The sequence below is a fragment of the Protobothrops mucrosquamatus genome, unplaced genomic scaffold, assembly GCF_001527695.2.
Source record: "Protobothrops mucrosquamatus isolate PMUCROS unplaced genomic scaffold, P.Mucros_1.0 scaffold1708, whole genome shotgun sequence".
Lineage (NCBI taxonomy): Eukaryota > Metazoa > Chordata > Lepidosauria > Squamata > Viperidae > Protobothrops > Protobothrops mucrosquamatus.
The window spans coordinates 110854-123301 of NW_015387859.1; the positions used below are offsets into that span (position 1 = coordinate 110854).

Consider the following 12448-nt stretch of genomic DNA (forward strand, 5'->3'; position numbering starts at 1 on the left):
ATAAAAGTTTCTTCATCCTGTCAGGTTTTCCACTTAGCCTCCCTCCCTCTCTCCCCTTCTCCAATACTGGAAGTTTTTAAGAAGAGACTGGACAGCCATTTGTCTGAAATAATAATGATGATGATGATGATGATGATGATGATAATAATAATAATAATAATAATAATAATAATAATAATAATAATAATAATAATAATAAGAAGAAGAAGAAGAAGAAGAAGAAGAAGAAGAAGAAGATGATGATAATAATAATAATAATAATGATGATGATGATGATGATGATGTTGGAAGGGACCTTGGAGATCATCTAATCCAACTCCCTGCTCAGGCAGGAAGCCCTATACCAGGGGTAGGCAACCTTGGCTCTTTTATGACTCGTGGACTTCAACTCCCAGAATTCCTGAGCCAGCATGGCTCAGCTTGGAAACTCCCCCTTTCCCCTCCGCATGGCTGGCTCAGGAATTCTGGGAGTTGAAGTCCACGAGTCATAAAAGAGCCAAGGTTGCCTACCCCTGCCCTATACCATTTCGGACAAAGGGCTGTCCAATCTTTTTTTTTTATAAACTTCCAGTGTTGGAGCATTCACCGCTTCTGGAGGCAGGTGGTTCCACTGGTTAATTGTTCTGACTGTCAGGAAGTTTCTCCCTAGTTCTAGGTTGCTTCTCTCCTTGATGAGTTTCCATCTTGTCCTGCCTTCAGGCGCTTTGGAGAATAACTTGACTCCCATAATTATATGGCGAGGAATACTATATTTTAGCTCTATTTCCTTTTGGTCATCTCTCAAAACTTTTAATTTCTTTGGCTTTCCTATTCCTTACTCCATGGTCTTCTATTTGCTGTATTTATGTGTTTGCAGAGATGCAGAAGAATTAAAACGACCCGAAAGTCTGAGTTTAATGCAAGATAGGGAGCGACAGCAAGGATTAAGGAACTTTATAGATCGGGCAGAAAGGTAAGGATTCAAAGGGGAAAATATCCTTTGCTCAATAAAGTACAAAGCACCATGTTAGAGAGGGTTTTCTTCAACAACAACAACAATAATAATACTTTCCATAACTTTATAATCTGCCCAGAGCTTAGGCATCCTAAATAAAGCAGTTCTTGGATGCTAACTGTATTCATACAAATTTCTGCACAGTGCTTGTGTGTAGCGTGCGGCGAGTCGTTTTCCGTTCATTCATTGGATTTTGTTTATCCTGCCTTTTATTATTTTATAAACAATACAAGGCAGCAAACGGAATATCCCTTCCTCTTCCTGTTTTCCCCCCAACAACAATCTTGTGAGGTGGGTTGGGCTGAGAGAGATTGATTGTCCCAAAGTTACCCAGCTGGTTTTTATGGCTAAGGCAGGACTAGAACTCCCAGTCTCCTGGTGATTGGCCCAAAGTCGCCCAGCTGGTTTTGATACCTAAGGTAGAACTAGAACTCACCGTCTCCTGGTGATTGGCCCAAAGTCACCCAGCCGGCTTTCATGCCTAAGGCGGGACTAGAACTCCCCATCTCCTGGTGATTGGCCCAAAGTCACCCAGCCGGCTTTCATGACTAAGGTGGAACTAGAACTCACAGTCTCCTGGTGATTGGCCCAAAGTCACCCAGCTGGTTTTGATACCTAAGGTAGGACTAGAACTCACCATCTCCTAGTGATTGGCTCAAAGTCACCCAGGCGATTTTCATGCCTAAGGCAGGACTAGAACTCACCGTCTCCTGGTGATTGGCCCAAAGTCACCCAGCCAGCTTTCATGCCTAAGGCAAGACTAGAACTCTCCATCTCCTAGTGGCTGGCCCAGAGTCATTCTGCTGGCTTCCATGCATAAGTCGGGACTAGAACTCTCCATCTCCTGGTTTCTAGACCAGTAGCTTCACCACTATACTCAGTGGAGCGCCCTTGTGAGCATAGTACAGTGATGGCGAACCTTTTAGAGACCGAGTGCCCAAATACCGCCCCCCCCGGTCCCCACTGGGCCACCCACCACCTCCACAGCCCGCCACAGATCACCCAGGCAGCCCAGCAGCATCATGGCGGCCACGCCCTCTGCCCATGCCCCGCAGCATCATCTGCGTGCGACGGGGCGCAAGGGTGGAGTCTTTTCCCCGCTGCCCGGCTACCATGTCCTTGGCTGCGCTGCTTCTCATGGGCCGCGCCCGGGGGTGACTCTCCTCTGGGGGGGCTGCTGGTGAGGAGGGGGCCGTGGGAGGAGGCGGGGCTGGGGAGACGGTGCGTGTGCCCACAGAGAAGGCTCCGAGTGCCGCCTCTGGCACCCGTGCCATAGGTTCGCCAACACTGGCATAGTATAAATGCTCCAGTCTGTGGAGCATCCGGCACAACTTAAGAGTCATAACACCCCACATTTCTCCTGCCCCCCCCCTAAATTTCTCTCTTCCTCCAGGGGCTGCCGGGACTCTGCTGCCCTGGGGCCGTCGTCCTGCGCTTACAATCAGGTATGACTGGTGTCTGACGGATTTCTTTCCCATTGAACACGATGCCATCTTCCGTGGCTTTTGTATATCAGTGCCTTGTCCCTCTGTGTCCCCCCCCCAGACCGTTCCCACGGAGGCTGACCCACCCAAACGGCGCGAGGCCTTCACGGAGTGGACGCGGAGGGAAGCGCAGNGGGCCGTCGTCCTGCGCTTACAATCAGGTATGACTGGTGTCTGACGGATTTCTTTCCCATTGAACACGATGCCATCTTCCGTGGCTTTTGTATATCAGTGCCTTGTCCCTCTGTGTCCCCCCCCCAGACCGTTCCCACGGAGGCTGACCCACCCAAACGGCGCGAGGCCTTCACGGAGTGGACGCGGAGGGAAGCGCAGGTGGCGGCCCTCCATTACGAGGAGGAGAAGAGGAAGACGAAGCAGATGCAGAAGGAAGCCGTTCTTGATTTTGTCAAAGTAAGGAGCCTTCTGAAGACCCCTCCCAGCTAGCTCTGCCTCTTGGCACTGACGGTGTTACCCAGCTGGATAATGAAAGGTCTGCAAGAAAACCACCCGGCTCAGAGAGCACCAAGGAGCCCTCAGAATAAACCACGTCCCAAGTCCTTAACTTTTCAATAGCAGGGCTAACCCACCTGCCATGTAGTAGAAGTGAGGTTTTGGGGAAATACAATTGGGTTTGAGAGATGAAGAACTCTCTGTTTAAGATGATTGTCCTAACAAGTCCTTCCCTTCACTTCAAATTCTTGCATTCTGCCATAAATTAATTCACCATTTGTCACCCTGTTCCTTGGGGTGTACTCCATCCGACCCTGTGTGATGCCTTTCAGAAGTGGCTTTGGAAGCTCCTGGAGCAGAAAACAGAAGATGGTGGAACTGAAGAATCTGGGTTTCAGTTGAAACCTAGGAAATCACATAATAGTAGTAGTAGTAGTAGTAGTAGTAGTAGTAGTAGTAGTAGTAGTAGTAGTAGTAGTAATAATAATAATAATAATAATAATAATAATAATAATAATAATAATAATAATAATAATAATAATAAAGTTGGAAGGGACCTTGGAGGTCATCTAGTCCAACCCCCTGCTCAGGCAGGAAACCCTAGACCATTTCAGACAAAGGGCTGTCCAGTCTCTTCTTAAAAACTTCCAGTGTTGGAGCATTCACTGCTTCTGGAGGCAGGTTGTTCCACTGGTTAATTGTTAAAGTTGTTAATTGTTAATTGTTGTTAATTGTTAATTGTTAAAGTTTCTCCTTAGTTCTAGGTTGCTCCTCTCCTTGATGAGTTTCCATCCGTTGCTTCTTGTCCTGCCTTCAGGCGCCTTGGAGAATAGCTTGACTCCCTCTTCTTTGGGGCAGCCCCTGAGACACTGGAAGGCTGCTATCATGTCCCCCCTCGTCCTTCTCTTTGTTAAACTAGACCAGGGGTTGGCAACCTAGGCTCTTTTATGACTCGTGGACTTCAACTCCCAGAATTCCTGAGCCATCCATGCTGGCTCAGGAATTCTGGGAGTTGAAGTCCACGAGTCATAAAAGAGCCAAGGTTGCCTACCTCTGAACTAGACATCCCCAATTCCAGCAACCGTTCCTTGTAAGTTTGAGCCTCCAGTCCCCTAATCATCTTTGTTGCTCTTCTCTGCCCTCTTTCTAGAGTCTCAGCATCTTTTTTATATGGTGGTGACCAAAAGTGGATGCCGTATTCCAAGTGTGGCCTTACCAAGTGTGGCCTTGTAAAGCAGATCTTGTCCATCCATAGGGTTGCCAGGTCTGCTTCCAAAAAATAGCGGACAAGCAGGGGGGGGGGGTGTTTAAGTAGTAAAAAAAAGTAGACTGTGCAGCTTTAGATTACGTACCATTTCATCATAAAGCTTTTGAATAAAAAAAATGTCCACTATTTTGTGAAAAAAAATAGTGAACATAATGTGAAAAAAGTGGACTGTCCACTCAAAAATAGTGGACACCTGGCAACCCTATCCATCCAGATCATGGTTGTCCCAAATGTTCTTTTCCAAAAGGCAACTGGGCTTTCTTGTTTTTCCTTTGAAGACGTTTCGCTTCTCATCCAAGAAACTTCTTCAGCTCTGACTGAATGGTGGAGGATGGAAGGATTTATATTCCTTGCAGTCCTCTGGTCATTGGCGCTCTTTCTGAGAGTCGTTGAGGCCACTTGGAGGTTTATCTGTTCCTCCAGCAGTTCCAAGAAGGTTCCACACCCATTTGCACTACTCAGGTGACCCTAAGGACACAGATAAACCTCCAAGTGGCCTCAACGACTCTCTAAAAGAAGGCAAACGACCAGCTCTGTCTGCAAGGAGTATAAATCCTTCCATCCTCCACCCTCCAGTCAGAGCTGAAGAAGCTTCTGGGACGAGAAGCGAAACGTCTTCAGGGGAAAACAAAGGAAGTCCAGTTGCCTCCTGAAAAAGCACTTTTGGGACGTTCCTCCATCCATCTATTGTTTCTTCTGGGAATGGAAGCTGAAAACGGGGACGGGAGGGTGAGTGGGAACCACCCAACTCACAAATTCTAAACAACGATGAACGCTATTTCTTTTGCTGGAAAGAAACCCTCCCCAAATTTCCACCCTTCGTATTTCAATGACTTGCCACCCTCCTCACCCTCTTCCTTTCTAACGCTGTCCTCAGTTTACCCTCCGATTCACGCGACTTCTTTTTTCTTCTTTCCAAAGCTCAAGGCGTCCCAGACTCCACGGAAGCAAAGTTGTCTGGAGAGCGAGGTAAGCCTGGATGGATGTCCGTCGCCCTTTCATTCTGTCTACTAATAGCTTCCTAGGCAGAGGAGTTGCCCCTTAGGGCTGTGACCACCAGCCTGTTTCCTGGGAAAGGCCCCCCCGCTCCCCGTGGGGTCAGTGGAACTGCCCGAAAAGCAAACGGGGTCGTTGTGAAAACGCAGCATTTGAATCAAACACTGCTGGCCTTTGTTGGCTCTTAAGCCCTGGCTCCCCTCCTTCTTTCCGCCTTTGTTTTGAATTTTTCCTGGAAAGGACACCGGAGGAAAGTTGGAGCGGACAATCAAACTGGACGCACTAAAGAGAAGGCGCCAGCAATAGTTGTGTCCCAACTCTCCGGCCGTCTCGTTCAAATAAATGCTGCTGTTCCTGAAATCTCTAGGGTGGCCGGCCACTCACCGTGGCCAGGCTGTTCCATTGACGTCGTTTGATACCCAGCGAAGACGTTTCGTGATCCAACTAGGTAACGTTATCAGTGTTAGAAGGGAGTAAGGTTCATTCCCTTCCAGCACTGATGACGTTACCTAGCTGGGTCATGAAACGTCTGCAAGAAAACCACCAAGCTCAGAGAACAAGGACCCCACAGTCGTCGTCCTCCTCCTCCTCCTCCTCCTCCCAGCAAACCCCACTCCCTTCTTGCACTGAAGTTGTTACCTAGTTGGGCAATGAAACATCTGCAAGAAAACCTCCCAGCTCAGAGAGCACCAAGGACCTCACAGTCGTCATCGTCCTCCTCCTCCTCCTCCTCCTCCTCCTCCTTCCTGCAAACCCCTCTCCCTTCCAGCACTGATGACGTTCCCTAATTGGGTCGTGAAACGTCTGCAAGAAAACAACCCAGCTCAGAGACCCCACAGTCGTTCTCCTCCTCCTCCTCCTCCTCCTCCTCCTCCTAGCAAACCCCACTCCCTTCTTGCACTGATGTTGTTACCTAGTTGGGCAATGAAACGTCTGCAAGAAAACCTCCCAGCTCAGAGAGCACCAAGGACCCCACAGTCCTCCTCCTCCTCTTCCTAAAACCCCACTCCCTTTCAGCACTGATGACGTTACCTAGCTGGGTCATGAAACGTCTGCAGGAAAACCACCCAGCTCAGAGAGCACCCAGGACCCCACAATCATTCTCCTCCTCCTCCTCCTCCTCCTCCTCCTCCTACTACTACTACTACTACTACTACTACTACTACTACTACTACTACCAGCAAACCCCACTCCCTTCTTGCACTGATGATGTTACCTAGTTGGGCAGTGAAACGTCTGCAAGAAAACTACCAAGCTCAGAGAGCACCAAGGACCTCACAGTCGTCCTCCTCCTCCTCCTCCTCCTCCTCCTCCTCCTCCTCCTCCTNGGGCCGTCGTCCTGCGCTTACAATCAGGTATGACTGGTGTCTGACGGATTTCTTTCCCATTGAACACGATGCCATCTTCCGTGGCTTTTGTATATCAGTGCCTTGTCCCTCTGTGTCCCCCCCCCAGACCGTTCCCACGGAGGCTGACCCACCCAAACGGCGCGAGGCCTTCACGGAGTGGACGCGGAGGGAAGCGCAGCTGGCGGCCCTCCATTACGAGGAGGAGAAGAGGAAGACGAAGCAGATGCAGAAGGAAGCCGTTCTTGATTTTGTCAAAGTAAGGAACCTTCTGAAGCCCCCTCCCAGCTAGCTCTGCCTCTTGGCACTGACGGTGTTACCCAGCTGGATAATGAAAGGTCTGCAAGAAAACCACCAGGCTCAGAGAGCACCAAGGAGCCCTCAGAATAAACCACGTCCCAAGTCCTCAACTTTTCAATAGCAGGGCTAACCCACCTGCCATGTAGTAGAAGTGAGGGGTTTTTTTGGAAATACTATTGGGTATGAGAGATCAGGAACTACTACTACTACTACTACTACTACTACTACTACTACTACTACTACTACTAATAATAATAATAATAATAATAATAATAATAAAGTTGGAAGGGACCTTGGAGGTCATCTAGTCCAACCCCCTGCTCAGGCAGGAAACCCTATACCATTTCAGACAAATGGCTGTCCAGTCTCTTCTTAAAGACTTCCAGTGTTGGAGCATTCACCGCTTCTAGAGGCAGGTGGTTCCACTGGTTAATTGTTCTCACTGTCAGGAAGTTTCTCCTTAGTTCTAAAGATTTTATTGGGTTTTTTTTTTCATCAACATATGTGCAGAGATGGACAGATTAACTATGAGGTTGAAAGATAAAGAAGATACAGACTACTATCAAATTTGGAACCTATTTTATTCTTGGCTAGAGGAAAGAATGAAGGATTAGGAATTGAACATGTATTAGCATAGCAAACTCCAGACAACTTGTTGATTGGAAAAAGTTTCTCCTTAGCTCTAGGTTGCTTCTCTCCCTGATGAGTTTCCATCCATTGCTTCTTGTCCTGCCTTCAGATGTAGAATAGAGTAGAATAGAATAGAATAGAATAGAATCAGAGTTAGAAGGGACCTTGGAGGTCATCTAGTCCAACCCCCTGCTCAGGCAGGAACCCTACACCATTTCAGACAAATGGCTGTCCAGTCTGTTCTTAAAAACTTCCAGTGTTGGAGCATTCACCACTTCTGGAGGCAGGTTGTTCCACTGGTTAATTGTTCTAACTGTCAGGAAGTTTCTCCTTAGTTCTAGGTTGCTTCTCTCCTTGATGAGTTTCCACCTGTTGCTTCTTGTCTGGCCTTCGGGCGCTTTGGAGAATAGCTTGACTCCCTCTTCTTTGGGGCAGCCCCTGAGATATTGGAACACTGCTATCATGTCCCCCCTTGTCCTTCTCTTTGTTAAACTAGCAACCGTTCCTTATATGTTTTAGCCTCTAGACCTCTAATCATCCTTTGTTGCTCTTCTCTGCACTCTTTCCAGAGTCTCAGCATCTTGTTTACATTGTGGTGACCAAAAGTGGATGCCGTATTCCAAGTGTGGCCTTACCAAGTGTGGCCTTGTAAAGCAGATCTTGTCCATCCAGATCATGGTGGTCCCAAATGTTCTTTTCCAAAAGGCAACTGGGCTTTCTTGTTTTTCCTTTGAAGACGTTTCGCTTCTCATCCAAGAAGCTTCTTCAGCTCTGACTGAATGGTGGAGGATGGAAGGATTTATAGTCCTTGCAGTCCTCTGGTCGTTGGCACTCTCTCTGAGAGTCGTTGAGGCCACTTGGAGGTTTATCTGTTCCTCCAGCAGTTCCAAGAAGGCTCCACACCCATTTGCACTACCTCCAAGTGGCCTCAACGACTCTCTAAAAGAAGGCAAACGACCAGCTGTCTTCAAGGAGTATAAATCCTTCCATCCTCCACCCTCCAGTCAGAGCTGAAGAAGCTTCTGGGACGAGAAGCGAAACGTTTTCAGGGAAAAACGAAGAAAGTCCAGTTGCCTCCTGAAAAAGCACTTTTGGGACGTTCCTCCATCCATCTATTGTTTCTTCTGGGAATGGAAGCTGAAAACGGGGACGGGTGGGTGAGTGGGAACCACCCAACTCACAAATTCTAAACAACGATGAACGCTATTTCTTTTGCTGGAAAGAAACCCTCCCCAAATGTCCACCCTTCGTATTTCAATGACTTGCCACCCTCCTCACCCTCTTCCTTTCTAATGCTGTCCTCAGTTTACCCTCCGATTCACGCGACTTCTTTTTTCTTCTTTCCAAAGCTCAAGGCGTCCCAGACTCCACGGAAGCAGAGTTGCCTGGAGAGCGAGGTAAGCCTGGATGGATGTCCGTCGCCCTTTCGTTCTGTCTGCTAATAGCTTCCTAGGCAGAGGAGTTGCCCCTTAGGGCTGTGACCACCAGCCTGTTTCCTGGGAAAGCCCCCCCCCTCCCCGTGGGGTCAGTGGAACTGCCCGAAAAGCAAACGGGGTCATTGTGAAAACGCAGCATTTGAATCAAACAGTGCTGGCCTTTGTTGGCTCTTAAGCCCTTGCCTCCCCTCCTTCTTTCGGCCTTTGTTTTGAATTTTTCCTGGAAAGGACACCGGAGGAAACTTGGAGCGGACAATCAAACTGGACGCACTAAAGAGAAGGCGCCAGCAATAGTTGTGTCCCAACTCTCCGGCCGTGTCGTTCAAATAAATGCTGCTGCTCCTGAAATCTCTAGGGTGGCCGGCCACTCACTGTGGCCGGGCTGTTCCATTGACGTCGTTTGATACCCAGCGAAGACGTTTTGTGATCCAACTAGGTAACGTCATCAGTGTTAGAAGGGAGTAAGGTTCATTCCCTTCCAGCAATGATGACGTTACCTAGCTGGGTCATGAAACGTCTGCAAGAAAACCACCCAGCTCAGAAAACACCAAGGACCCCACAATCCTCCTCCTCCTCCCAGCAAACCCCACTCCCTTCTTGCACTGATGATGTTACCTAGTTGGGCAATGAAACGTCTGCAAGAAAACCACCCAGCTCAGAGAGCACCAAAGACCTCACAGTCGTCGTTGTCGTCGTCCTCCTCCTCCTCCTCCTCCTCCTCCTCCTCCTTCCTGCAAACCCCTCTCCCTTCCAGCACTGATGACGTTCCCTAATTGGGTCGTGAAACGTCTGCAAGAAAACAACCCAGCTCAGAGACCCCACAGTCGTTCTCCTCCTCCTCCTCCTCCTCTCCTCCTCCTCCCAGCAAACCCCACTCCCTTCTTGCACTGATGTTGTTACCTAGTTGGGCAATGAAACATCTGCAAGAAAACCTCCCAGAGAGCACCCAGGACCCCACAGTCCTCCTCCTCCTCTTCCTCAAACCCCACTCCCTTCCAGCACTGATGACGTTACCTAGCTGGGTCATGAAACGTCTGCCGGAAAACCACCCAGCTCAGAGAGCACCCAGGACCCCCCCCCCCCCAGTTGAACCCTGAGCTACCAATATTCTCACCTAGTGGCACAATTGAAAAGCCTGGCTCTGCTTGGTATTGTTGCACCTGCCCTGCACACGCACTTGCTTCGGAACACACCTGCCTCACAAGCATGTGCTCTCCTCTGAATTTTGCAAGCCACGGTGCGCTTGAAAGCTTCCAAGCGCTCAAGGCTGATCTGTCAGTTGGTTCTCATTCCAGTCTCTCCCCATTTGACATTTGCTTTTTGCCTGCAATACGTTTTTGAACACAGTTTTTTTAAAAAAAATGTTTTACTAATGCAAAATAGTTTTGGCATCATGAGGTGATAGATCACATCTTTACCCTTCCATTCTGGTTTCAGTCGTCCTGTTTTTTCTTTTCATGGTTGTTTCTGTGCCTCCCAACTGTGTCTTGTGTTTCTTTCCTAAATATTACGTCACGACTTTGGAAAAAGTGCAGAGAAGAGCAACTCAGATGACTAAAGACCTGGAGACTAAAACATAGAAAGAACGGTTGCAGGATTTGGGTTCGGCCAGTCTAGAGAAAAGAAGGACTGGGGGGGACACGATAGCAGCCTTCCAATATTTGAGGGGCTGCCACAAAGAAGCTTGACTCCCTCTTCTTTGGGCAGCCCCTGAGATATTGGAACACGGCTGTCATGTCCCCCCCCTCATCCTTCATTAAACTAGACATCCCCAATTCCAGCAGCCGTTCCTTGTATGCTTTAGCCTCCAGTCCCCTGATCATCTTTGTTGCTCTTCTCTGCACTATTTCTAGAGTCTCAACATCTTTTTTTACATCGTGGTGACCAAAACTGGATGCAGGATTCCAAGTGTGGCCTTACCAAGGCCTTGTAAAGTGGTATTAATACTTCACGTGATCTTGATTCTATCCCTCTATTGACGCAGCCCAGCACTGTGTTGGCTTTTTTGGCAGCTGCCGCACACGGCTGGCTCCTATTTAAGGGATTGTCCACTAAGACTCCCAGATCCCTCTCACAGTTACTACTATTGAGCAAGGTACCCCCTATACTACACCTGTATATTTGGTTTTTCTTGCCTAAGTGTAGAACCTTACATTTATTAAAGAGGGTTCCCCCTTCTCCCAAATTCCGGCTTCCTTTGTACTTTGCTGAGGAAGCGCCCTGTGCTTTCCGCATAAAAAGCCTCGTTCGTTCCAGACGTCTGTGCTTGTCTGCGTACGGTGTTGTGGTGTTCTCTGTTACTGACCCGAACATCTCTCCCACGTCCCCAGTGCCCCTTTCCATCCCGAAGGTGTCAGCACACTGATGACAGTGCCTTGCTGGTGGTAAGAATCCTGCACGCCGTAGCCTGCTTGTGTGTCGGCCTCTGAGAGCCGAATTCGCATGTCTTGGTAGCCTGGGTTCGGAGGAGGCAGCAACCCCCCCCCCCAAAATAGCATAAAACATGGCTGCCCTTCCTTTTCCCAATCACATCTTTCTGGCAAATCATGATTATAGAGCTGGTTGCAGCCAGCGTTCCCTGATAATAATAATAATAATAATAATAATAATAATAATAATAATAATAATAATAATAATAATAATAATAATAAGGAACTGCTTCCATCCTGCAACGAGATCCGTAATACCATCAAACATCCACATCTGCCTATCCCAGGTCCTTGGGAAGGACTCGATAGGCAGACAAAAATGCCAAATCCAGTCTGAACATCTGGCTGACTGTGCGATGATCAATAACAACAACAACAACAACAACAACAACAACAACAATAATAATAATAATAATAATAATAAGTTGGAAGCGATCTTGGAGGTCATCTAGTCCAACCCCCTGCTCAGGGAGGAAACCCTATACTTTCTTCTTAGCTTTTCTCCCTATCGTGATTTGGGAGTCTGGAAGAGGATTGAGAGAGACGTTTTTTGTCTCTATACAGGCAGTCCTCGCCTTAACGGCCACATTTGAACCCCGGGGATATTTCAGTTGCAAGTCGTTGAGGCCGTAAAGTTGAGTCACTCCACCCGAACCCAGATTCCTGAGCCAGCAAGGGGGAACTATGGCCCCTTCATGACTCGTGGACTTCAACTCCCAGAATTCCTGAGCCAGCATGGGGGAACTATGGCCCCTTCATCTGGTGGACTTCAACTCCCAGAATTCCTCAGCCAGCATGGGGGAACTACGGCCCCTTCATCTGGTGGACTTCAACTCCCAGAATTCCTGAGCCAGCATGGCTCAGCTTGGAAACCTCTCTCTTTCCCCTCAGCATGGCTGGCTCAGGAATTCTGGGAGTTGAAGTCCACCAGCCATAAAAGAGCCAAGGTTGCCTACCCCTGGAATAGACAATTGGTGGATAACCAATTCATTACAAGCACTAAGAATATACTTAGGTTTTTTTTCCAAATGCAAAGCTTTTTGAGCTTGAAATGGGCTCTCTGACCATCCCATGAGTGTTTTTGAGCTCAGATCTCCTAGAGTCGCTTTTATCGAT

The 12448-nt window shown here is 48.3% G+C and overlaps 1 protein-coding gene across 1 annotated transcript in view; it reads left to right on the forward strand.

Moving 5' to 3' along the window:
* Positions 1 to 12448, forward strand: part of LRCH3 (leucine rich repeats and calponin homology domain containing 3) — a 101587-nt gene that overhangs the window by 71622 nt on the left and 17517 nt on the right. The window contains exons 11-15 of the mRNA XM_029285443.1: positions 857 to 952; positions 3338 to 3360; positions 6618 to 6796; positions 8817 to 8864; positions 11234 to 11287. Coding sequence (XP_029141276.1) covers positions 857 to 952; positions 3338 to 3360; positions 6618 to 6796; positions 8817 to 8864; positions 11234 to 11287 — 400 coding nt within the window. The remainder of the gene's footprint in view (positions 1 to 856; positions 953 to 3337; positions 3361 to 6617; positions 6797 to 8816; positions 8865 to 11233; positions 11288 to 12448) is intronic.